The sequence below is a fragment of the Castor canadensis genome, chromosome 11 (genome assembly GCF_047511655.1).
Source record: "Castor canadensis chromosome 11, mCasCan1.hap1v2, whole genome shotgun sequence".
In the NCBI taxonomy this organism is placed as follows: domain Eukaryota; kingdom Metazoa; phylum Chordata; class Mammalia; order Rodentia; family Castoridae; genus Castor; species Castor canadensis.
In genome coordinates this window covers 120,792,006-120,818,131 of record NC_133396.1, presented here as the reverse complement: position 1 = coordinate 120,818,131, position 26,126 = coordinate 120,792,006, and the positions used below count along the sequence as shown (strand labels likewise).

The 26,126-nt window shown below is 36.3% G+C and overlaps 1 protein-coding gene across 3 annotated transcripts in view; it reads right to left on the bottom strand.

The window, feature by feature from the left end:
- Positions 1–26,122, bottom strand: part of Nsl1 (NSL1 component of MIS12 kinetochore complex) — a 30,451-nt gene extending 4,329 nt beyond the window's left edge. For 2 of the 3 annotated variants that reach the window (XM_020172843.2, XM_074048369.1), the window contains exons 1-4: positions 25,867–26,122; positions 22,298–22,376; positions 17,878–18,008; positions 16,122–16,176 (exon numbers count right to left, since the gene is read on the bottom strand). In XM_020172843.2, coding sequence (XP_020028432.1) covers positions 16,122–16,176; positions 17,878–18,008; positions 22,298–22,376; positions 25,867–26,100 — 499 coding nt within the window. In that variant the 5' untranslated portion in view covers positions 26,101–26,122. Of the gene's footprint in view, positions 1–16,121; positions 16,177–17,877; positions 18,009–22,297; positions 22,377–25,674; positions 25,842–25,866 lie in introns of those variants that run through there. The other variant, XM_074048368.1, reaches the window with a different exon arrangement.
- Positions 26,123–26,126: the final 4 nt, after the last annotated feature.

Below are 26,126 nucleotides of genomic sequence, written 5' to 3'. Positions count from 1 at the left end.
ACTTTTTGCCCAGGCTGGCCTCAAACTGAGACCCTTCCAATCCCTGCCTCCCATATAGCTGGGATTACAGGTGTGCACCACCACACCTGGCCTCATCACATTTAAAAATAGCCAGGTGTCGGTGGCTCACACCTGTAATCCTAGCTACTCAGGAGGCAGCAATCAGAAGGATCACAGTTTGAAGCCAGCCTCAGGCCAATAGTTCATGAGACCCTATCTCGAAAAAACCTATCACAAAAAAGGGCTGGTGGAGTGACTCAAGGTGTAGGCCCTGAGTTCAAACCCTAGTACTGCACTAAATAAACAGACAAGTAAATACAAGCTAATACTTAATCTAAATTACTCTGAATTTTATACAAGTAAAACATCATTTGAACGTAGAATACAAAATCACACTGATTTGAGGTCATACCTAAACAGAATTTCTGGGGGAAAAAATTGCCAGCAATAGGAATTACTCCTTCCTTACTTCCTCGATACTTTTCTGATTTTTATTACATTTTATTTTCTGCCAGTCTTTGTTATATCTGTCCATGGCTATTCCCTAGCAGAACTGTGTATTCAATGATATAGATGGATAAAAAGATCACTAAAACTTCCAACAAAACTGGAGATAAGAAAAATTACTCCATAATGAAACCATCTACAAATTAGTTTTTAGGAGGGTATTTCTCATTAGAAATTTCTTAAACCTGGAGCAAGTACATGACTCTGTTAGGAAAGCCACAGCTCTGTTGACCTCAAGAGATTGGCAAAACCACAAGAGGGTATAGATTCATTCAGAGGGGAAAAAGAAACATCTGTGACTGAGGAAGTGCAGACATTAGGCTTACTACATAAATCAAATAGCTAGAGGAAACCATGAACAAAGACCTAAAAGAAAACCAGGAGAATGGTATGTCTCAGTAAATAGAGAGTATTGTTAAGGTGGAAATTATAAATAGGAATCAAAGAGAAATTCTGGAGCTGAAGAGTAAAGCAATTGAAATGAAAAACTCACTAGTTATTCAATAGTAGACTTAAGCACAGAGAAGAAAAAAACCAGTGAACAGGGAAATAGGACAAATGCATTACCTAGTCTGGGAAGCAGAGAGAAAAAAGAATGAAGATAATAAACAGAGCCTAAGAGACTTGTAGGTACATCAGGCACATCAACATATGTGTAATGGGAGTCTCAGAAGAAAAAGGGACATTAAGAATATTAAAAAAAAAAAAAAGACAACAGCTCCCCAAATTTGATGACACATATGAATCTAGATGCCAAGAAGCTCTACAAATTTCAAGTAGAATAAATTCAAGAAAAGGCACATGAACAAGTGATAGAGAGCTTGTCCAGCTAAGCACAAGGCCCTGAGTTCAAACACTAATACCACAAAATAAAAAAAAGCCACATCAAAACACACTTTAATCAAACTTCTAAAAGCCAAAACAGACAGAATCTTAAAAGCAGCAAAAACAGTGAGTCATCACATAAAAGGGATCCCCAATAAGACTAATAGCCTATGTCTTATCAGAACTCACAGTGAACAGAAGGCAAAGGAATGATACAGTTAAAAATGCTAAAAGATAAAAATCTGCCAAACAAGAATTGATGCCAGGCAAAAATATCCTTCAGAAACGGAGAAATTAAGACCTTCCCAGATACATGAAAGTTAAAGGAGTTCATCATTAGTAGACTTGCAGTACAAAGGTGCTGAGTCTTTCAGGCTCTAAGAGAAAGATACTAGACAGTTGAAGCTAAATGAGAAAAGGAACAGTAAAAGTAACTACACAGGTAAATATAAAAGCCAGCACTATTGTATTTCTAGTTCATAGCTCTTCTTTATTGACTACATGATTTACTAAAGAAATGCATAAACAGTGATTATAAATCTGTATTAATGGGTACACAACGTATAAAGACCTAATTTGTGACAGTAATAACATAAAGGAACAAAACTGCACAGGAGCAGAGTTTCTATGCAGTACTGAAACTAAGTTGGTTTCAAACTCACTGTTATAAAATTAAGATGGTAATTACAATCTCCAAGGAACTCACTAATAAAAAATTATATAGGAAATGAAAAATGGTACACTACAAAAAGACCAATTAAACAAAAAAGGCAGTAAAGAAGGAATCAAGAGGCAAAAAAGGCGTAATACATACAGAAAAAAAAATACCAAAATGGTAGAAGAAAATGCTTCCTTGTCAGTATTTTAGATATAAATGGATTAAGCTCTGCAATTAAAAGCAGAAAATGGCAAATGGATAAAAAAGACATGATCCCATTATATTCTACCTACAGGAGGCTCATTTTAGATCCACAGACCTGAAAATGTTGAAAGTGAAAGGATGGACTATGGTACACCAGGCAAACAGAAGCCAAAACAGAGATGGAGTAATTAAATGGGTATTACACAAAACAGACTTTAAATCAAAAACTGTTGCAAGAATTGGGGATGCAGTTCAGTAGTAGGGCAACTGCCTGAGATGTGTGAAACACCAGATTCCACCCCCAGTACTACATAAAAAAAAACTGTTACAAAGGAGACTATATTGACAAAAAGGTAATCCATTCAGCAAATTTAATAATTATAAACACATCCACACCTAACAAAGCTCAAAATGTGTGATGTAAAAGTTGACAAAACTAAAGAAACAGTTCAACAATAACAGTTGGAGACTGCAACAAAGGACAGAACTAGATAGAACATGAAGAAAAAGACATAAATAATATTACAAAATAAGGAGACCTAACTGTACACATAAAAACCACCACCAAACAATAGCAGAAATGTTAATATGAAACACAAAAAGGATAAGGTACTGTTACATGCTACCAGGTGACTAAAGCTTGACACTACTAGGCTAAATGAAAGAAGTCACATATTATATAACTCCATTTATACAAAATATCCAGAATAGAGAGTCTAAAGACAGAAAGTTGGTGGTTCACAGGGACTAGAAAGAGTAACTGTTTAATGATTATGGAGTTTCCTTTTGGAGTAATGATCATGCTCTGGAATGTGCTGGGCTGTACATTATGAATGCACTATCAATAAATGACACACTTAAAATTGGTAAAATGGCAACATTTATGTGTATTTACCTCCACAACAAAAAACAGCTCCTTATACATAATTAGCCAGTCTCCAAGATGATCGATCTAACTGCTCCCCACCTCCTAGTACCCATACTCCTGTGCTGTCTTTTCTCAAATGGTGCGGGTTCATCTGCTTGACAAGTTATTTACACTTGAAAAGTAACAGCGTATTACTCCCAACATCAGCTTAAATTAGGTTTAAGAAAGTTACAACTTCTGTCTTGGTTGTTTCTCCAGGAGAAGAAGTTGGTTTCTTATAAATTTATAGAGAGGCCTATGCTACAAGGAAACAAAGTCTCGAGTGGTCAGCAAGGCCTGAACTACAGCCTGCTAACAACTGCCAACCATATGAGTGAGCTTAGAAGTGGATTTCCCAATGCCAACTGAGCCCTGAGAGATAGCTACAGCCCCAGCTGACTGCTTACCTACAATATAACCTTGTAAGAGCCCTAAGCCAGAACTACTCAATTAACCTGCTACTGTACCAATGGCCTCAAAAGTCACAAGAGATAACAAATACTGTTTTAAGCTGCTAAACTTTGAGTTTTGTTAGGCAGCAATAGATAATAAAGTATGAGAACAACATTATTTTCAACACAACATATTTAGGCCTAGCCTTGGCCTAAATTAAATTTATCAGTGAGTGCTATAGTTTGGACCTAGAATTTTCCCCAAAGGCCCTGAAGGTGGTGCTACTGGGAGGTAGAACCTTTAAGAGGCAGGACCTTGTGGAAGGTCTTCATGGCACTGGAGGTATGCCCTGAAAAGGATAATGGGACCTCCATCCCTCTTCTACCTCTCTTTCTTGCACTTCTTTTCAAGTAAAATACTTCTAAATTTAAAGAAATAAGCCTTTGTTAATCTGGGAAAAATACAATAAATACACTATTTTCCTTATGCTTCCAGATTTTCTGGATACTCTGAATTGTATTTACTGTATGAACAAAAGCATACTGGGTAAGGTATTTGAAAATATAGTAATAGTATTTAAAAATCAGTTTATCCTATGCTTCCAACTGTGCAGACACTCTTTATCTAGAACAAGATGGCAGTTACATGTACATGTGTGTATAAACTCATCAAACTCATTGTTCATTGTATGTTAGACCAAAATACACACACACACACACACACACACACACACACACACACCCCCTAATGAACAAAATATGTTCAAATAAAAGTTACCTTTTATGTATAGAGTAAGGCTACCATATTCTTCATTATTAGTGCATGGTTACAAAATAATCTATCACCAAGGCTGGGGGTGTAGCTCAGTGGTAAAGCACTTGCCAAGCATGTGCAACACTCTGGGTTCCATCCCCAGCACTGCAAAACAAACAACAACAACAACAACAACCTATCACCAAAGGGATCTGCTAATGTTTTTATTAACAGCACTGATAACCATGTTTGCTTCACTGGGATTCTTATACTAAGTGCTATCAATGACCAATAATAAAATACCTCATATTACTTTTATTTTTCTTTAAATTCACATTGCTGAATAATAGCTGTCATTCTCATCTGTTACACAGGCAATAGTAATATACAAAGTGCCAAGAGTAGTTTGGGCTTGCATATAAAATGGAATTAGGTCCTAGGCTTGAAAATTATAAAGATTTTTCATACCTGAATGTCTGATGAGATATTCTAAAATTGTGCTAGACATGTAAGACAGTATTCCTGGCCTAACTACACCTTCCTGTCTCAAAAAAATGTCCTGCATTTTTTTTCAAAAGGGCCACCAGAGGGCAATATTGACTCCAATGAGAACCTGTATTCTCATCTTCCAGAACTTGAGAACAACTTAATTCTCTAATCATAGGATCTCTGGTGTTGAACACAATGCCTCTTATAGTAGGTGCTCAATAGTTATGATGGAACAAGGCTATGATAGTGGGTGCCCTGGAGGCACAAAGGAGGGTGAGGTCCATCCACAGGGAAATTTAAGGGAGAGGAAAATCACAAGCATAGTAAGAGAGTTAGTTACCTCAGAAGAGTTTGTGGTATCAGAAGGGCTGGGGGAAGAGTGAGATGGGTAAAAGGGGGGTAGCCGAGGATGTGCTATACCAAAACAAGGGAATAAATCAAGAAACAAGAGAAAACAGGAACTAGGAAACACAACCCCAAACAGGAGAGAAGTAAAGGAAATTCCCAGGATAACGATGAAAGGAGCAGACAGAATGGAAGCTTTGCAGCAGGCCTCGAGAGCAGCCAGTCCAGATTGGAATAGGATGACTGAAGGCTCTCAGAGGATTATCTCCAAGAAAAAGCTCTGGGGTTTAAAAAAGGACTTGGTAGATAATGTGAAATGTTTACCACGTTGAGAAGAACTTTACAGTTCTGATAAAAAAATTTGGGAAAAATCAGTTACAGACACAATAGAACACAAAGCAAACAGAAAAATAAAGCAATTATTCCAGAAGGGGGTAGAGGAAGCTGTTCAGGAAAGAAAATAAAACCTGAGTCAGATTGAAGAATATTTACATAGTCATAACATCATAAGTACTAAATACTACTCTTTTTTTTTTTATTCGTATGTTGTGAATACAATGTTTGGGTCATTTCTCCCCCCTCCCCCTGCTTACCACCCACCCCGCCCCCTCCCTCTCCCCCCCTACCACTTTTTTTTTTTCAAAAATGACTGAGAGATTAAAAGTGAAGCTGGTGAATATAAATGAAGTCTTTTGAGAAACTTGGCTATGAAAGAAAAGTGTTGAGAAAAGAAATATGACAATGCAAAAAGCTTTCTTTACTTATCCACCAATAGTCCATTCCTATACTAGCATGGATTACATGTTCCCAATCAATCTTACACAATTTTAGCAACCCAGTAGGGCAAGCATCAGCCCCCTTTTACAGATAAACAGAAGCTGAAAAATGAGTCTATAATTGAGTTCTAGAATTAGAACTCAAATCTCTTAAAATTCAAAGTGTGAGCTGTTCAAAATTTACATGTAACTTTCTAAAATATCACTGTCAGGCATTATACTATCCTAAGAATGTAAGGTTAAAACAAAAGGTCAAAAATTAGCTCCAACATAATGAAAATCTCTTGAAATAAAAAGAATTATGCCTGGTAAAGAATTAAAAAGTAGACCCATTTAGAGTTAATTGTTTTACCAAATAATTTTATAATATCCTTTTTAATTAAAGCAAATTAAAATTTAAGACTAAGTAGTATCAATACTTTTAGGAATAGAACCAAACAAAGATTTCTAAAAATAAAGACAAAGGAGGAAAACCACATAAATGATCTTTAAATATGTGAACATGGTATCCAAAAATGTATCAAAAAATCACTTCCAATATTAATATTTGCTTAGGAAATTTCAAAACATTTAAGCTTTTCAATCCCTCACTCAAGATTATCCTCATTGAGTTTCTTATGTTTTGTAACTAGTAAGAGCATTTGGTACTCCTGATTCAGGATGTCTTGTGAGATGGCTGGTCTAGGCCACGTGGTGATGGGATGGGCTTCCTTTTGAAGCATTCTAATGCTTTTTCTCCATAGCCTTGACAAGAACATCTTCATGGTGCCATTACTTATCCTTCTCACCACAAACAATAGTGTTTAGGGATCCATATTATTCTCCATAAAATAGGTATTTGATGTGATATTCCTAATATTTTTCATCATAAATATGTAGTACTCCAGCTACATTGTAAGCAAAATAGGCCTTTACAAGGTAGCCTACAAACTTGCCTATTTATAATACCATTTATGAATTTTTTTTCAAGGCGAAATGTACCTCAAGTTCCCAAATTCAGACTTAAATATGAACTTTTGAAACTAACTACTCTTAAGTGGGTGGCTACCTGTAAATTCTGGAGCAATGGCTTAAACAAGACAGCATTATTAGAAAAGAAGAGGAACTGCCTGTAAATCCTACGTAGGGTCAGCAAAGAACTGAACTATCATTAAGTCTACTGAAGAAAAACTTAAAATAGCTCCTTGCCATCGCTACATGTTTAGTGGAAGGCAGAGGAAAAAAAATCTCATCAATTAATTTCAAGGACTTTTAAAAAAAGAGACAATATGAAAGTTAATTATTCAGCATACTAATACGATTGTTAAAACGTTGTACTGACAAATGAGAACCACATCTTATTGGTAGACAGCTAATCAGTAGACTGCTGCAAGGATATTAAAAATAAAAAAAGTCTGCCCTTAAAAATGTGGAAGTTAGGCACCCCTGAGAACACTGCCTTCCCTAGGCCCTTGCTTTCTAAAACACAGGGAAATGAAAAAGTAGAAATGAAAGATTGAGTAATCAGCCTAGTTTTGCTTTCAGGTCACTGCACTGACTAAACTAGGAAACATGAACTTCCAAAGCCTGCACAAATTCAGAAATTCAGCAAAAATGCAGTAACTGGGTTTTTCCTTTCTATTTCCAATGTAATTTATGAGTGTAAACAAGCAGGCATGCACAGCACAGGATATCCGGCTTGTACTGGTTTCCAAAGAGGCAACCACAGCCATGAGTTAGACCCATGAGTGGGAAAACAGCATTCCTGGTGAAAATGAAAACAAAAACTAAGTGGTGCTTTTTCTACTTTGTGGAACAACCCACAGCAATCTGTTGAAGCCACTTGCATCTGCACCAATTCTCAACTGCACTGCACCACCTCCTTCAGTACTGTGTTATACCTCTGTAGATACAATGTCAAATCCTGACCCTAGCTCATTTTGCCTGGTCTCAGCCAAGTCTCTGATCTTATCTTGTAATGCCCTTTCCCTCTATTCACTCCACGGTAGCTCAGTGATCTTTTGTTCTGTGAACATCCAAGCTTATTCCTGACTAGGAACTTTGCTCAAGTTCTTCCCTCTGCTTGGAGGACTCTTTCCCCTTGATCAGCATGAGATAAATTCCTTCCTATTGCTACCACAAAAAGGGTTTCTATCACTTAAACACACTGTCCTAGCACTGATGTCACCCAGTTATTTCTATATTTATTACTTTTCTCTTCCCACTAGAATGTAACTTCCACAAAGCAAAGACTTTGTGTTGCTCACTGCATCCTCCACAGTGTGAACAGTTCTGGCAGACAGTATGATAGCATGGAGCTATCATACTGGCTACACATAATGTAAATATACTGGATAAAACCTTCATGAAGAGGCAGGTGGTGTGGCTCACACTTGTACTCTCAGCTACGTGAGATGAGAGGATCATTGTCTGAGGGGAGCCCAGGCAAAAAAGCAAGACCTTATCTCAAAGAACAACAGAGTTTAGTTGTACATACGTACAACTACAAGGCAGGGGCAGAAGTTGAAGATTAGAAGATCATGGCCCTGGACAAAAGGATAACCCTATCTGAAAAATAAAGTAAAGCAGAAAGGACTGGGGTGGGGAGGAGTGGCTCAAGTGGTAGAGTGCCCTGAGTTTCAACATTAGTGCTGTCAAAAAAAACCCCCAAAAAACAACTCATGGAGCTTTCAGTTTTGTGAGACCACAAACAAAGAAATAAACACAAATAATTACAATAAACTTAAATTATAACAAGTGCTATTCAGGAAATAAGCAGAGCTAGGGAGAGGCTACTTTAGTGGTCAGGGAAGAACTCTGAGGAGGTAGCATTTAAAAGAGAAAGAAAAGCCAAGAAGATGTCAGTCCTGGGGTGGATGAGGCATGTGTGAAGTGAGGTACTTCCAAAGAACTGAAACATGGGAAATAGTAGCACAGCAAAAAGGAAGCTGGCTGAAATGAATTCAGAGGCAGATAGGAGCTAGACTATGTAAGGGAATGCTAAGAAGTTTAATACTTATTACATGCTTTAACACAAAACAAAACAGATTTTAGAAGTTAAGCAGAGGAATAAAAACTAATTTGTATTTTTAAAAGTAACCAGGACTTTTGGTCAGGTTGGTTTTAGAAATTCACAAACTCTTCCTTTCTCCAGAACAACATTGGGTGACTATAGAAAATTTAAAAGATATCCTAAAACATATAGAAATACACAAAATAAACATTTCTATGAGAGAGAAGGAAGGAGGGAGGGGGAGAGAGAAGAGAGAAGGGAGGGAGGGAGAGAAGGGAGGGAGGGAGAGAAGCAGAGAGAAGGAAGATAGGTAGAAAAGTATGCAAGCTGTAAGTCAGGCTAAAGCTATAGGCTCCTACTAAACAGCAGTGGCCAGAAATTTTTCCCCTGCAAAATAAAAGGGGCTTACTGTGCTCCCAAGGGATAGGAAATGGGAAGCTGTGAGCTTCCCTATTTGAAACCAAGAGCTGAAATGAGTTTTCCTACCCTTAAAACAAAGCTGAAAAAATCCAGCATCAACCACTGAGATATATACTTTAAGTTTCTACAAGAAATGTCAGGAAGAAGATAACTGACTTAGTGGTGAGATCCACTATTCTATATTATAGGGGCACAGGGGTTCTCTGCAGCCACTTAAAGTGTGGCTCTTGCCTGGGACTGTTCTGGGCTAGATTAAGGTAGTCACAAAACTGCTGTCTACTAGGGAGGGATGCAAAATAAGCACAAGAAAAATTCTACTCAAAAAGAGCTCACTAATTAAATTCTAAAACACATGATGAAATTAAAACCATAAAGAAAGTCAATTATAACTAATGTTAGAGGAATTTACTGCCGATGAAACTAAACCCTAAAATGTTTGGCATCCTCCAAAAGCTAAAGAAAACCATAACACACACTAGAAAAGAAAGATAAATTACAAAGTAAAAACAAGAATAATGCAAAAATAGAGGCACTGATAAAAGTAAAGAACTGATACAAAGATTTTCTAGAACATGGGAGTCCTTGGATTGAAAGTAAATATGGAGGGCTGGTAGAACGACTCAAGTGGTAGATCACCTGCTTAGTCATTGTGAGGCCCTGAGTTCAAATCCCAGTGCAACCAACATATAAAGAATGAAAGTATATATGGAGATGTTAGTGGAAGATGGCAGGATAAAAGGAAGCAAGGAAAAAAAAATTCTCCACAAAAAAAAATATGTAATATACACACATATATGTATACATATATAAAATCCCATTCAAATCAAACTGCTTGTGTGTGTGTACAGAACAGATAAGTAGAAAGAAATTCCCAATAAAAACCATGAAGTCAGACTATATGTTATATTGTTGAGTGAAAAATAGAATAAAAGGTATTGTGTAATATTTATATAAATAACTTTGATGCCTGTACCTATTTACCTGTGTACAAATGCATTGATAAAGACATAAGGTTAGGCATAACTATTACAGCATTGGCTATTTGAAGGTGTGTAGGATCAGCAGGCTTGGGAAGACAGGCTATGGCATATTATCATTTTTGATTATTTTAAAGTTCTAAATAAGCTTACATTTGTTAAAAACACAAAAACTAATTACAACATAACTCAAAATATAACAATTTAAATAAAGTTTTGATCTATGCCAGTTCAATGAGGATTTCTATCATATACTTCAGTTAGAAGAGTAAGCTATAGATGATCTGAACACATGAATCACATTTTTACAAAATAATGGATACACGGATTCAAACAAGGTTAATGCCATCATGAGTGGAGAAGAATAAGCAAGGGTGAGAGTGTTAAGAAATAGGGTCAGAGGTTAAAAATAGTGAATAACTATAGACTTTGCTAGATAATTCTAGTACAGCAATTTAAATTTTATAGGAAACACCAAAGGGATAGAATCATGATACCATAGATTTCAAACTGGAAAAGAGAGAAATAAAAGAATAAAGAAAATTCTATCAACACAATGGAAGGCAATAAAAGATGGAAATGGTAAAAAGAACATTGTAAGGCTGGTGGAATGCTCAAGCAGTAACAGTGCCTGCCTAGAAAGCATAAGGCCCTGAGTTTGAATCCCATACCTCCACCAAAAACAAAAAAATACTGTATTTGGAAACTAAAAAATACTTAGAATTATGAAAGTTCAATACTTAGAATTATGACAAGATATACGGTATGTGCCTAAATCAAGTCTCAAAGATAAATTTGTAGTCTTAAACTATTTAAAAACCTGACTGAAATAAATGAATTTAGTGTTCAACTCAAGAAGTTAAATGTAACAGAAACCCCACAAAAACAGGAGGACCACATTACTAAAGTAACCTACCAACAGAAAAGAATCTGAATACCCCTCAGGAGAGGTATATTCAGTTAGTTATATGCTACTAAGAAGTAAAAGAATTTAGATGCTTACAATCAAAAAGGGGCTAAGGATATGCAAAATATGGCTGAGAAAAAACCCACAGAATGGAAAAAGTATTTGTAAACTATGTATCTGATAAAAGACTAGCATGTAGAATTTTTAAAAAACCCTCTTATAACATGGGAAAAAATACTTGTAAATCACACATGTGATAAGGGACTAGCATCCAGGATAAAGAACTCTTATGGCTCAATAAAAAAAAAAAATCCTAATTTAAAAATGGGAAAAGGAGTTGAATACACATTTCTCCAAATAAGATACACAAATGGCCAACAAGCATATGAAAAAAAATGCTTAATATCAGGAGTCATTAGGGGGCTGGGTGCTGGTGATTCACACCTGTAGTCCTACCTACTCAGGAAACAGAGATCAGGAGGATGGCAATTCAAAGCCAGCCTGGGCAAACAGTTCTCGAACCCCCATTTTGAAAATACCCAACACAAAAAAGGGCTGGCAGAGTGGAGTGTCTGCCCAGCAAGTGGAGGCTCTGAATCCAAACCCTAGTACTACCAAAAAAAAGTCCTTAGGGAATGCAAAACAAAACTACAATGAGATTTCACCCACTAGGATGGCTATAATAATACAATATAAAATAACAAATGTTTACAAAAATGTGGAGATACTGGAATCCTGTACACTGCTGGTGGTATTGTAAAATGGTAAAGCCACTGTGGACAACATTTGGAAAATTTTTAAAATGCTTAATATAGAGCCAGGTGTTGGTGGTACACACCTGTAATCCCAGCACTTAGGAGGCTGAGGTAGGAGAATCACAAGCTTGAGGCCATCCTGGGCTACAAAGTGTTCCAGGATACACTACATAGTGAGACCTTGTCTCAAATAACAAAACAAAATAAAACAAGCAAAAAGTTCAACACCGAATTGTCATATGACCCAGCAATTCCACTCCTAAGTGTCTATTCAAAAAACTGAAAATAGATATCCATAAACATGAACATTCATAGCAACTCTGTTCACAATATTCAAAATGTGCCAATGACCTAAAATATTTGCCAATGGATGAATGGATAAACAAAATGTGGTATATTTATACAACAAAATAGTATTCAGTTATAAAGAGAAATGAAGTACTAATGTAATGCTACACCATAGATGAAAGGTGAAAGAAGTCAGATACAAAAGATATTGTAAACTGGGTACTGGTGGCTCACACCTGTAATCCTAGCTACTCAGGAGTCAGAGATTATAAGACTGTGATTTGAAGTCAGCCTGGGCAAACAATTCACAAGAGCCTATCTTGAAAATAACTCAGTAAAAAAAGGGGCTGGCTCAAGTGGTAGAAGAGCACCTGCCTAGCAAGCGTGAGGCTCTGAGTTCAAGCTCCAGTACCACTAAAAAAGGAAAAAAAAAAAGGCATTATATAATTCAATTTATATAAAATATTTAGCAAAGGTAAATCCAAATAGAGAAAGCAAATTAGCAATTGCCATAGGACAGAGGGAGGAGTAACGGAGAGTGAACCCTTAGTGGGTATTGGGTCTTCTTCAGGAGCAAATGAAACTGTTTTGGAACTACAAAGAGATGACGGTTGCACATTGTGAATGCACTCCATGCCACTGGACTGAACACTTTAAAGCTGTTAATTTCATCTCAATTAAGAAAATAAGTCTGCTGCATCCTCTCCCCTGACAGCTCTATTCTTTGCTACTTTTCTATCTCAATAAACTCTCCCACTTTACTCACAAAAATAAAAAGAGAGAGAGAGAAAGGCACCGAGGGGGTAGAGGGAAGAGAAGGGAAGGAAGAAAAAGTAAAGAAAAGAAGGCTGAATAATCCATAAGAGAAATAAAATTAAAAATTAAGGAAGTTCAATGGTGAGAGACAGGATTTTGTGGAGCATGGAGGTGAGGAGGAAAGGAATATATGTTGGGAGGGGAGAAGTTGATGAATGACATGATTAAAACGATAGATAAAAATTTAGAAGTTCCATACATTATTTATGGATACATACCTACAATGAAAAGCATAAAAAAATGGACAGAAAGGATTCATACACCTTGATGATCATTACACTTGCGAGGTAAGAGGGAGAGGAATGGGATGGCGGAGAGCACAGAGAAAGGTTCAACTGTATTCATACATTCTACTTCCTAAAAAGTCTGAAGCAAATATGACAAAATGTGAATAACACTTAAATATGTGGTAGGTACAAAGATGTTCCTTATACTGTACTCCATATTTTCTGTATGTTTGAAATAGTTCAAAGATTAAAATGCAACTACTATGTCTGATGTATGTAGAATGAAATGGAAGAGAGCACAACAGGAAGATGTGGGCAGCATATGCAGAAATCCTGGCTAGAGAACATGGGTGATGTTCCTTTTGCTTTAGCAAAAGAACGAAAGTGGATGAGTGTGAGATTGTATTTCAAAGGAATGCTTTATAGGACTTATTGAAGCAGCTGAGTAAGTGGCACCTTTACAGACACACTGCGTTAGCAGAAGTCAGCTTTGACTCTTCTTCTGCTAAACTCCTCAAATCCAGCTGGGGAAAACTAGGGAAGAAGCAGTTGGGGGCACAAAAATCCTGGGAGAGCCTGCTTCATCTCTGACCCCCAGGTCCTACAGTAACTAAGCTGAGCCAATGCTGCACATGCTGCCTAATTATTGTGCTTTGAAGACCAGACAGCCTCTTTAAAAGATACAGCTTTCAAAGGAATTTGTTATCAATTCATATTCCAATAACCAAAAACATTTTTTATTTATTTACTTAGTGTGACACTGGGGTTGAACTTAGGGCCTTGCTCTTGCTAGGCAGGTGCTTTATCACTAGAGCCATGACCTCATCTCTTTTGTGCTTTAGTTACTTTTCATTCTTGCCCGGGTCTGGACTCCTGTGCAGCAGACACTGCCATGCCCAGCTTATTGATTTAGCCACTGCACCTGGCCTAAAAACACTTTTAATAAGTTCCCACAAAGTTTTTCCCATGCAGCTTACTCAAGATTTTTAGGTCCTATACCAATTTTTGCTTTCTACTTTCCTCCTAAGCCATATTAATGAGTTTTATATGATGTTACCAGTTAGGTATATTATGAAGTGTACAGTATTATAAGGTATACCATTGTAAAAGGGATGCAACTTATGATAGGGTTATTATTACATAGCATCTTCTTACAAACTATTACTTATATATTGCTTTATAGTTTACAGAGCTCCTTATCTCACTTAACTTATACAACTTCAATAAATAAGTAGGTAGGACACTGTGGTATCTAGTGACAGAGTTGAAATTTATACCTAAAGCATCAGACTCCAAACCTAGAAACTGAGACATGGGCTGGTGGAATGGTCAAATGGTAGAGTGCCTGCTTAGCAAGCTTGAGGTCCTGAGTTCAAACCCCAGTACCATAAAAAAAAAAAGAAAAGAAAGAAAGAAACTGAGATGTAAATAAGTCAAAGACACAAAGTCAATAATTACGGGGAGGGGAGTAAGAAAAGATAATGAAGAAGGTGAATATGATCCAAGTACATTATAGGCATGTATGGAAATATCACAGTGATACTCTCCAATACATGGTATAAGAATAAATAAAATAAGGCTAATAACCACAAGTTAATTTTGCTGTCTTTAAGATTGCATTCTGAGCTTGTAAACATTCTGAAAACATAAAATAACAGAAATCTCAAAATTTATCCAAAAAGATACATACTAATTATTCTTTTGCAATCAGAACCACATGACACAGAAGAGTTTTCTATTAATGCTACGTAACCAGACGGTGGGAATAAAAAAGCATGCACATTTTCACAACATCATCTTAGTAAGTCTGTTTTCCCTAAGAGAAAAAGGTTACCAGGTTTCTTTAGAATAAAATTAACTGTGTCTAAAATGTAAAACTGAGTATATTATGATGGCACAAATTTCAATTACTATTTTTATGTGGTTCAAAACCAAAATACATACATCAAGCACTGCATTTTGGAAACTACCATTTTTAGTGAGCCATGATAATTGATTAAGCAGTACATCTTTGGTCAGTTTTTAAAGTTATAGTGAATGCTATGATTTCAACCAACTTCAGAGCAGTTTGTGCTTCCCTCTCTGTTTATTCCATTGACTTTAGGAGATTTCAGGAATGTGGGAGGATATGCTAAAAACTAGTTCAGAAAAAAAAGAAACTAATTCAACAAAGATAAGGTATTCAAAGCCATAAGTATAAATAATCCATGCAAATAAATCCAGAATTTAACTGGGTTCCCCCAACAATAATTTGGAAATTGGTTTTGCTTATTTGTTTGTTTGTTTGAGTACCAAAGGCAACATCCAAAAGGTCTCTAAGGAAAATTTTTAAAATGTTAAAATAAAGCCACCTTAAAAAAATGTATTTTAGCAATGCCTGTAATATTACCAATTTATGTAAGTTTGAATCAATTTTACTTGCCAGTATTTTAGGGGATTCATCTAAGTGGAAACAGAATTGGGTTTGAAGCCACAAGGAATATACTTAATCCCTTAAATTCAACTTTGATTTTTAATTGGATTTTATTTGGTGAACAAGAGAAACCAGTAAGAAGACTGCAATGGGAAGTGACATACGAAAAAATGCTTCAATAGTGTAACTTTGGCAGTAATGCCTCAAAAAGATAGTAAGACAGAAGTTAGAAAAGGAAGGGTATTATAACAGAAGTAAGAGATAGGTAGGTGAGAGCTTGATAATGTTCAAATTCCTGGTGTTCAGCCCCAGAGACTCTCAGTCAGTAGATTTAGAGCAAGTTCTCAGAATTCAAAATGAAAAACTAAGTGGAAATATCAAAGGGAAAATATACTTCAGTAGAATATCAAAAACTCATAAAAGTCACAAGCTGATGTTTCACTTTTACCATAAATAAACATTGTCTTACCTGGATCAGGGTCACACTTCAGATCCAATGTATGTAGAACAGGGTGGTATTGCTTCTATATATAATGTAAATTAAAACAGATTTAATTTCATCACTTAATCTCATAAACACTTCATTCAGCTAGTGTAAGCAAATATAAGAGGTAGTCAACAGTACCATGTTTTAGGAAAACTTGTTCTTTAGATCCTGAAATCTGCAGGGAAGGGAAGTAGTTAAGAAGGTAAGATCAGGAAGTCTGAATTATACCTTTTATAGTTCTGCCACCTACTGTATACACTAAGAAATAGCACCATAGAATTATAATCAGAAAACTCAATTTAGCACATTAAAGGCATAGTGATGGAATTTTGTGTTTAAAATACAGGGTAGCCTCCAAATTATGAATGAACTGTGTTTCAAAAGTTCACTTAGAACAAGTATTAGGAACTCAAATTTGTATTTCTACAGAAATGCTATTCTAAAAAGTGGCTAGGCTACCATGTCAGCCTGCTAAAGTCTATACTTCCTGCAATACACAGAAATTACATTAGAACTACTGCCAGAGTCTGAAATTTAGGCAAAAATAAAGAGGAAATGTTCTTTCCTATTTACTCTTACCCAATGCCAACAGGAGCCAAAAGAGTTAAAAAAAAAAAAAAAAAGAAGGAAAAGCTCTTTAGTATGCTCATTCCATCCATCTTGCCTCATTTTGTAAATCTGCAAAGTGATACACCTTGGCCTGGTATACTGATTACTAGTTTTAGGGTTTTAGGGGGAGGGAGGAGTCAGGGAGGTAAAGAGGGAGACAATAAAAACTAACCATTCTTTGATTTTTTTCCCTAAAATTTCTTTTAAATGGTGGGGAAGAGAGCATTTACTTGGGACTAAATACTATTAAAAAGATAAAACATTGTGTTAACTAATTCTTTTTCATAGAATGATGACTAAAATGTTTTAGATATAGTATAAAGCCTGTCCTTTAGTGCCCTAATACAATTTCTGAAAGGGAGGCCACTGGAAGATTTGTATGTGAAAGTATGCTAAAGGCAAATTCTTCTATAAGCTGTATAGAAGTATAGCATCTTCTAAAAGCTGTACACAGTTCTCACTCTAGAGGCAATGCCATTCTCAGCAAACCTCCTCCAAACTCAGGGAAGATTTAGATCTAATTTGCTGTGGCCTTGTTTATTTTGTATTTATTCCAGTCCCAGTAATCTAACAAGATAGGAGTGTGATATGGTTGTTCACTGATATCTATAGTAATTTCAAGAAGCAAGCCTTTGGCTCTGCTTGTCTAAAAAGCTCAGCTTGAAGGAGTTAACTCCCTGGTTATAACCAAGATGGCTATGATTTTTAAAGCATAACAAATTATATGCAACACATAAAGTAAATTTCATTATTATGAACAGGTATTCAAACAAGTTTTTCCATCAGTTTAACTAACAGGCCTGTCAAAATACAAAAACATATACAAAAACTGTGCCAAACACAAATGGAAAATAGAAAGAAAAGAGTACAAAGATAAATTTCCATTCTCTGTCTGGTCTCAGAATCATAAAGTCATCATCAGCCTTCCATCTCCAATTTCAATTTTAGTATCAGCTGTGTTCAACAAATAGTGTGACTTAGATTAGGAAAGTCTTATAAGAGACAAATGATACTAATTAAGGCAGGAAAAGACAAAGATAACAAAATGTCATCTATCTGTATATGTTTCTTATACTTTTTTTTTATTGTGGCAAAATACACATAAAAATTTAAAAGTAGATCATCTTACCATAGCTTCATGTTGTGCTTTTAAAGTTTTGATGACACATTCAAGGATCTTTCTGGGGTACTGCTTACGTTTTGTTGCCAAATCTACTATGATTTCATCAAACTGATCTTCAAGCACTTTGATATCAGAATCTATTTCAGAAAAAAAAAATCTGAAAAATTCCTTAAAACTCATTGTTCATATTAGTATAGAAATGTTATATAAAAACAAAAATTTAGAAATGAAAAATAATTAAAGAAAACAAATATAGCAAGTTAATGGATGTCTCACTTTGGTCATTAGTTCACTTATTCATTGAACAATCAATTATTTAGCACCTATGGAAGTCAGGCCTAAATCACAGAAATACAAAAATGAGCATAACATTATTCCAAGAAACATAATTGCACCTTGATAAGTCAATAGAGATATGAATACAATGTTATCAGGACAGAGAACAATGAATCACTATGCCTGGGGAATCTAAGACTTAAAAAAAAAAAGGCAACAATTGAGCTTGAAATGTTAAGTGTAAACCCACTGGATAAAAAAATGGTAGAGAAGGGCTAGCAGAGTGGCTCAAGTGGTAGAGCTCCTGCATACTAAGCAGAAGGTCTTGAGTTCAAAACCCAGTAATACCAAATAAAAAAGTAGTGAAAAAAATAATAGGCAGAAAGCATCTTTGACAGAGGTAGTATTTATAAGATCACAAAGTCTTTGCAAAACAGGAAAGATCTGATGGAAGTCTTTGGAAAACAGGAAAAGGAAATGGCTATACAATAAACTAAAGAAAGGAATAAAACAATTTATAAGAATTAGAATGCAGGGCTGGGGTGTAGCTGAGTGGTAGAACAGATGATGCCCTGTGTTTAATTCCCAGCACAAAAAAGAAAAGAAAAAGAAAAAAATGAAATTGTAAGAGATATTTAATAAAAGGGATGCTATTAAGTTTTCACTTTATACTGTGCCACACCAAAGCTGTGACAGTAGCAGTGAGTGGAATGGCTAGATCTGAAATAAGACTCAACGGGGTAGATGGCAGGGGAAAAATGGAAGATATGGTGACTTTAGAGTTTTGTTTTTTTTTTTTAATTTAGTTAAAACTATTTTATCAGATGTGTTTGTATGTTTTAAGGTAGCAACTCTCAAACTTTAGCAGAAGTGAATAACCACATGGGGAGTAAGGCGGGAGTGCATAAATTTTGACTCAGCAGTTCCAGGATGAGGCCCACAAAAAGCTGGATGAAATGAATGCAGGTGGAACCATTCAACCTTATTTTGAAAATCATTTTAAAGAATAAAAACACTAAGGAGTTACAAATAATAAAGAATGAACTACTCAGCTAACATGTGTTCTGCTGTGTCAGAGACCATGCTAGAAATGGATTCATTTATTTTACTGAACAGAACCTTTATGAGTATGTATATATATAAACATTTTGAAAACCTGCTTTTACATATATATGTCTCATCATATACACACATAAAGTTATTTCTTTGGTGGGTATTAAGAGGGAGACAGACATTTCTTAGATAGATTTTTTTCAAGTAAGTGGCTCTAAATTTTACACACACACATACACATATTGGTGGTAGTGAGATGTCAACTAAGGGCCCCATGTTTGCCAGGCAGGCATTCAACCACTTGAGTCATGCTCCCAGCCCTTTCTGCATTAGTTGTTTTTGGGCCAGGCCCAGACTGGACACTGATCCTCCTACATAGCTCAAATCACAGGCATGTGCCACCATGCCTAGCTATTGGTTGAGATGGAGTCTCATTAACTTTTTGCTGCTGTTGGTCTTGAATCAAACCTCCTAATCTCCACCTCCCAAATAGCAGGGATTATAGACATGAGCCACTGTGCATGACTAAGTTCTAAGTTTTAACATATCCATTAAAAAAGTGAAATCACTGGTTTAAAATAATGTACTATTTCACAACCAGATTTAAAAAAAGAGAAAGGCTCCCAGTTAAATCTTCTATGTAGGGAGGAAAATGGTTTCTTAGTGCCACCTAAGGATAAAAAGCTGCAAAACTGAAATGTATATACAAATGTGAGCAGGGAAGTTATTCATTAATTTAACAAATACTTAATGGGTGTCTATTATGTGTCAAGCTAAGGGGTGAGAATACAGTGAGGAGAAAAATGGATATAGTCCCTGCTCTCAAGGAACTTTCATTTGAAATCTTAAAATGTGTTTTTATCAAACCTCCCATAGTCAAATTCTTTCAGGGTAGTAACAATGGGAGGGAAGCGGTTGATTTGACTTGGATATTCATTCTTTCAGTTGTTTATTACTTCATTCATTTACACAATGACCTCATGTGCCAGGCACTTGGAAATCTTGGTAAACAAAACAGGCAGAAACCTCTACCCTTGTAAAGCTTACTTATTGCTTCCATGTATTTCATCAGAAACAAATCCTATTAAATCCATCCCTCACACAGCCAGCAGCTAGCTAAAACACAAACCATTTCACATAATTCTACTTTAAATTTCATTGAAGGCTGGGGTATACCTCAGTGGTAGATTGCTGCCTGGCATACATGAAGGTCTAGGTTCAATTGCCAGCACCTCAAAAACAAAAAACCCTGATTCCCAATGCCTACATGATGAAGTACAAATTTCATCCTTCAAGGCTCCTGTGAGCTAGTCTTAACTTTTTCTTTCTAGACACATTTGCTACTAGTTTTCCAAAATATCACTTCTGAGGTTTTCCAGACATATCACTCCTTTGTGTATTTGCATGTGCTGTTTTATTTCAAATGTCCTTTCTACCTCTTTTCTTTCTAGGAGACTTTCATTTATTAAATGCATTTTACTCAAGAACAACTTACTCTGTTAGGTCTTTTCCCACTTTCCAGGCAGTATAGTGATTCCTGTCCATTTCCTTCTATGAAAGACTAGTTCTTAAGTGTTAAGGGCCATGTCTTTCCATCTATTCCCCAGCACTTGACAGAGGGCCTGGCATTTAATAGGTACCCATGGAGGAAGGTAAAAATAGTATAGTATTCTTAATTACCTCTACTCACAGTCATAAGGGGGAAAAGGGACAAAGGACAACCAATCTTTCTCCAGGCTACTAAACTATTGGAAAATATATTCATTAACCTGTAAACTGATGAACAAGACTCAGATGAAGATATAATAATAAAAGAAAAAAAGCAAATTGAAAAAAATGATATAGTGAAAAGCTATGTAGTTTGAAAGTACTCCTAGCTAATTCTGATATATTCCCTCTCCTCTACTAACTGATAATTATTTTGTTAATATTTGAGGGAAATGATGCTACTGTTTTATTCTTTCAATACATACCAGAGAGCACAATATGTAAACCACAAAGTTAATTTTGGTGACTACAAAGAGACAAATATCATAATCCCAAAGAGTGGACAGTAAAGTCGTCTGGGAAAATATTATCTTATTGCTGAGAAGAAAAATTATAACCACAGAGGGATGGCTAGTAGACTTAGAGTCAGTCAGAATATAAAGCAGTGACATCAAGCTATGCTGGTCAGATATGAGCAACATCACCACAGCGTCAAGAGACACTCTGGACCTCTTGTTAAGGTAGCCCTCTTCTGGACACTGCTACACAGGAAGGAAAATTCTGTCTTTCTTCTCACACTGATCATTCCCTCTCTACTAAATATTTTCCTTTTAAGCTGACCACTCTCTTTCTATTGATGTTTTGATTTCTTTAGATATGTCAACATCATTATTTAGGGTATAATCGACAATGCTTTACACCAAAAAAATATTGTCTTTTTTTAAATACATGACCTCATCCTCTACAAAGTACTCACATGGTGTAAATTTACTTTTTCTAAGGATCACTTGCAAAAATATAACTTGCCTAAGGAATTACAGGAATTCTCTGGGCCTATTTGTTCATCAGGGGATAATTCTATGTAATTTTCCAATAAACTACTAACAAAGGTAACTCTGAAGATTAATTAGATGGAAGTCCTGTTTAAAATGCCAGATAGCATTTTTTTTCCCCCCCTGTGGTGCTGGGGTTTGAACTCAGGCCTTCACGACTGCTTGGCAGGTCCTCTACCACTTACACAATTGCTAGGCAGGTGCTCTACCACCAGCCCTTTCTTGTGTTGGGTATTTCTGAGATAAAGTCTCCTGAACTATTTGCCTGGGCTGGCCTTCAACTGCAGTCCTCCTAATCCCCGACTCTTGAGAAGCTAGGATCACAGGCATGAGCCACTGGCACTGGGCCCAGATAGCATGTTTAATGGATCAAGGCACCTACTGTTTCACTCAGATTATAACTCTGAGAGTCTGTATTAGTTTCCAACTTTACTTCCCTAATATTTTTTTAAAAAACGAAGTGACACTGAAAGTGGGAATTAAAACACAGCATTCAAAATAAGATTAGCTGCAAGAAATAACTCAGAAATTAATGACAGAAGGAAAAAGTCACATACCCATAAAACAATTATCTGAAGCTTCCTGCCATGCTTGCCCATTAATGCTGACATTCTCTTGTACAGCTGATTCAAAAGTCTGCAATAAATTCACAATATTAAGTCACTAAAAATGATTTTAAAAACTGAATTCAAACATTTTGGCAAAATAATAATATGTTAGTCACTTTCACCACTATGACAAAACACCTGAGGAAACAACTTAAGAGAGGAAGGATTTATTTTGACTCACAGTTTCAGACCATGGTTGGTTGGTTCTATTGCGTTTAGGCTATGGCAAGGCAAAAACATCATGGAAGAGGGCATGGTGAAGGAAAGCTGTTCACTTTGTGGCAGTCAGAAACCAAAGTGGAATAACAGAAGAGGCCAGGACAAAGATGTATCCTTCAAAGGCACATCCCCACTGACCCACTTCCTCCAACCAGGCCTATCTTCCATAGTTCTACCACCTCCCAAAAGTTTATTCAAATTTGTAATCCACGAGTGGGTTAAACCATTAATTAGTTGAGGGCCCTCATGGTATAACTGTCTAGAACCCCGAAGTGTTTACTAATCTGCTAGGCATCTCAATCCAATCAAGTTGACAATCAAGACTAACTACCTCAAGACAATTTCAGAATTGTGACAGAGGATATAAAGAAAAGCAGAACAGCCTATTTATTATTTTCGATGAATATTCCATTTTAATAATTAATTCCACCTACATCTTAGTTCTGATAGCCATTACACTACCCATGAGAAATTTGTTGCACAAGTTTAGAATCCTATAAACAAAAAACTCACTTTTTAAATAAAAGAAAAAGCTAACAGTACTGGGCTCAGTTGAATCTCAAGGATACAAGTGGTAAACACACTGCTGTATTAGTATCAATGTTAACAAGACGTGATTAAAATAAAGTAAAATTACTAGCTGGGCATCTTGGCTCCTGTCTATAATCCCAGCAATATGGAGGCTAGAGTCATAGGATCATGAATTCAAGGCCAGCCTGGGTTATATAACATAAACCCTGTCTCAAAAAAAAAGTAAAATTAACTTCTATTTTATAAAGGACTATATTCTTTAGAGATGTTCCCTGAAGTCATATAGGGATGCAATGACCCAAGAACTGAGACTTGCTTTAAAACAGAACAAGTGTTAACACCTTTTGGTAACTGTTGCATTTGGTAATGAACTTATAGGTAATCTGCTCTACTAATGTACTTTTTGTAAAATTGAAAATCTTCACATTACAAAATAAAGAACTAAAGAAATTTGGAACAATGTATGCACATATGAATAAAGAAAAAAAATTAATTTGGCAGTAACATTACATTTAAAATGCACAGTCCCTATTACCCAATGATTTCATTTGCAGCAATATATTCCAAAAGATACCTAAAAACTTAACACAGTTTGGAATAACATAAAAGATGGATTCTTCATGGAATGGGATGTTCATTTTTACAGTATGAAATAATGAAAAAAAAATCCAAATCCAAAATTAGAACACTTAAATGTCCATACCATGCAGTACTTAAAAAAGAATGTACAACACCTCTACATAACATTGATAGTTAAAGACATACTTGCAGTTTTAAAATAGCAAGTCAATAGCAATTCAGTAGCATGACACTTAATATAAAGAAACATAAAATAGAGTAAGGTTAAGCCATATAAATGGTATAGAAGGTTTACTCTCCAAAATAGGATGTTATCTCCAGGAATCTTGTAGAAGAGGGACAGGGAAGAGAAATTAAAAGAAAATTTTGCTTTAGGGTACTGTTTTTTTTTTTTTAATGAACATGCATTCTATACCATTTGTATAATTAAAAATAAGTATTAACCAAATGACTGATAATTATCAGTTAAAGTAAATAGTCTACACTTTAAAGATTTTATAAAGTAAACCCTTACTTTATGTATGGACTTCCAAGGATTATCTGAGAATCCAAATGGTCAAAATAGTCATTGTACAGTAGAATATATGCTACTTTATTAAGCTTCAGCCTTTTTTCTATTCTCATATAAAAGTAAATTCTCTTGGTAGTCAAAGTCAACAAAGCTTTACTTCTAAGTCACTTTAAGATCTCATTAAATCTTAAATAACAGGTTAAGCTAGATTCTTCTTTTTCTGTAAGGTTACCAAATGTTTTAATATCTTAGCATTTCCTAGAATCAAATTATCATTATTGCAGTCTTATCCCAAAAAACTACAATAAATGTCCTGACATATGTCTCTGCTCTTGCCTTGCTTGCAAGAAAGAAAACACGTTAAGAACCATGGTATACAAACCTAGATACAGAATACAATCCAAGGAGCTTTTCTTCATTCTTCTTCTATTGAACCTCTATACTTATTCTTTGCACTATGGTCCTTCACATTTACACATGTGCATTACAAGCTTTGAAACTTTGTCCCTACATATCAATTGTGTGTTTTCTTATAACAGGCATGAATCCCTCCATTTCTTGCATCTTTCCCAAAAAAAGTATCAGCTTCAGGGCTTTGCAAAATATCTGAGAAAGGAAATGTGATATAACGGCCAATCTGTGACATTAATGAAGTTTATAACCAAGACAGTTTGTTCACTTATTTTAGATTCGTAAGTTAAGTGTTTTCACTCTAGTCACAAGATGTTCTAAAACAAGCAAAAGAAAAGACCAAAAGTTGGTCAGGTGACTGACTTCCAGGATTCCCTTTCCTGTTAAATTCCTCAGCCCATAGGCCTGAGCCACTCAGTAGGGGAGCCACTAACCACTATAGTTACTGAGCACTTAAATCTATGGCCTTGGGCTGGCGGAGCATGAGGCGCTGAGTTCAAATCCCAGTACTACAAAAAAGAAAGAAAAAAGGAAAGAAAAGGAGAGAGAGAGAGAGAGAGAGAGAGAGAGAGAGAGAGAGAGAGAGAGAGAGAGAGAAGGGAAGAAAGAGAAAGAAAGAAAAGAAAAAAGAAAGAAAACTATGGCTCAGCCAGACACCTGGTGGCTCACGCCTGTAATGCTAGTTGCTGGGGAGGCTGAGACCGGGAGGACTGCGGTTCCACCTCAGGCAAATAGTTGGTGAGATCCCATCTCCAAATAACTAGAGCAAAATGGACTGGAGATGTGGCTCAATTGGTAGAGCGCCGGCTTTGCAAGCGGGAAGCCCTAAGTTCACACTCCAGTCTCAACAACAACAAAAAAACAAAAACCTACGGCTGATCGGAAACGAGATGTGCTGTAAACACACCACACTGTGACACCAGATTTGGAAGCCGAGTGCGAAAACCAAAATGTAGACCACCTTGTTCATTTGTGTATTATTACTGTTCATGTTTAAATGACATCTTGTATGCACCGGGTTAAAGAAAATTTTGTTAAATTAATTCCTCCTATTTCTTCTCACTTTTAAACTTACACACGTGGCCCGCTCTGTGTTTCTTTTATACCGCATTGCCCACAAGTGACCAGGTGACACTGGCATCTACTTCGTCTCCCCTCGCGTTTCTCACGTTGTTTTTATGACCCAACGAGGGCTGGCGTAAAGTCTTTCTGAGCCCTGAGCCCGGCATTTGGGATAAAGAAAACAGGCGGCTAACTCGGTCCGTACCCACTGCACATCCCGCAGCGCGAGGTCCCGAATCTCCTCCGGCAGCGCGTCCCCGAGCTTCTGCACAAAGCGGCCGCACAGCTCTACCATTTCCGTCACGGCCCGCTTCGAGGTGCAGCGCACTCGGAAGTCCTCTCGGGGAGTGGCGGAGACCGAGGCCTGGCTGGCTGTACCGGCCACAGCCTCTTCGTCCTGCTGAGAGGAAAACACCACCGGCTCAGAAAACCCCGCCATTTTCCCAGCTAAAACAGTGGGCGGAG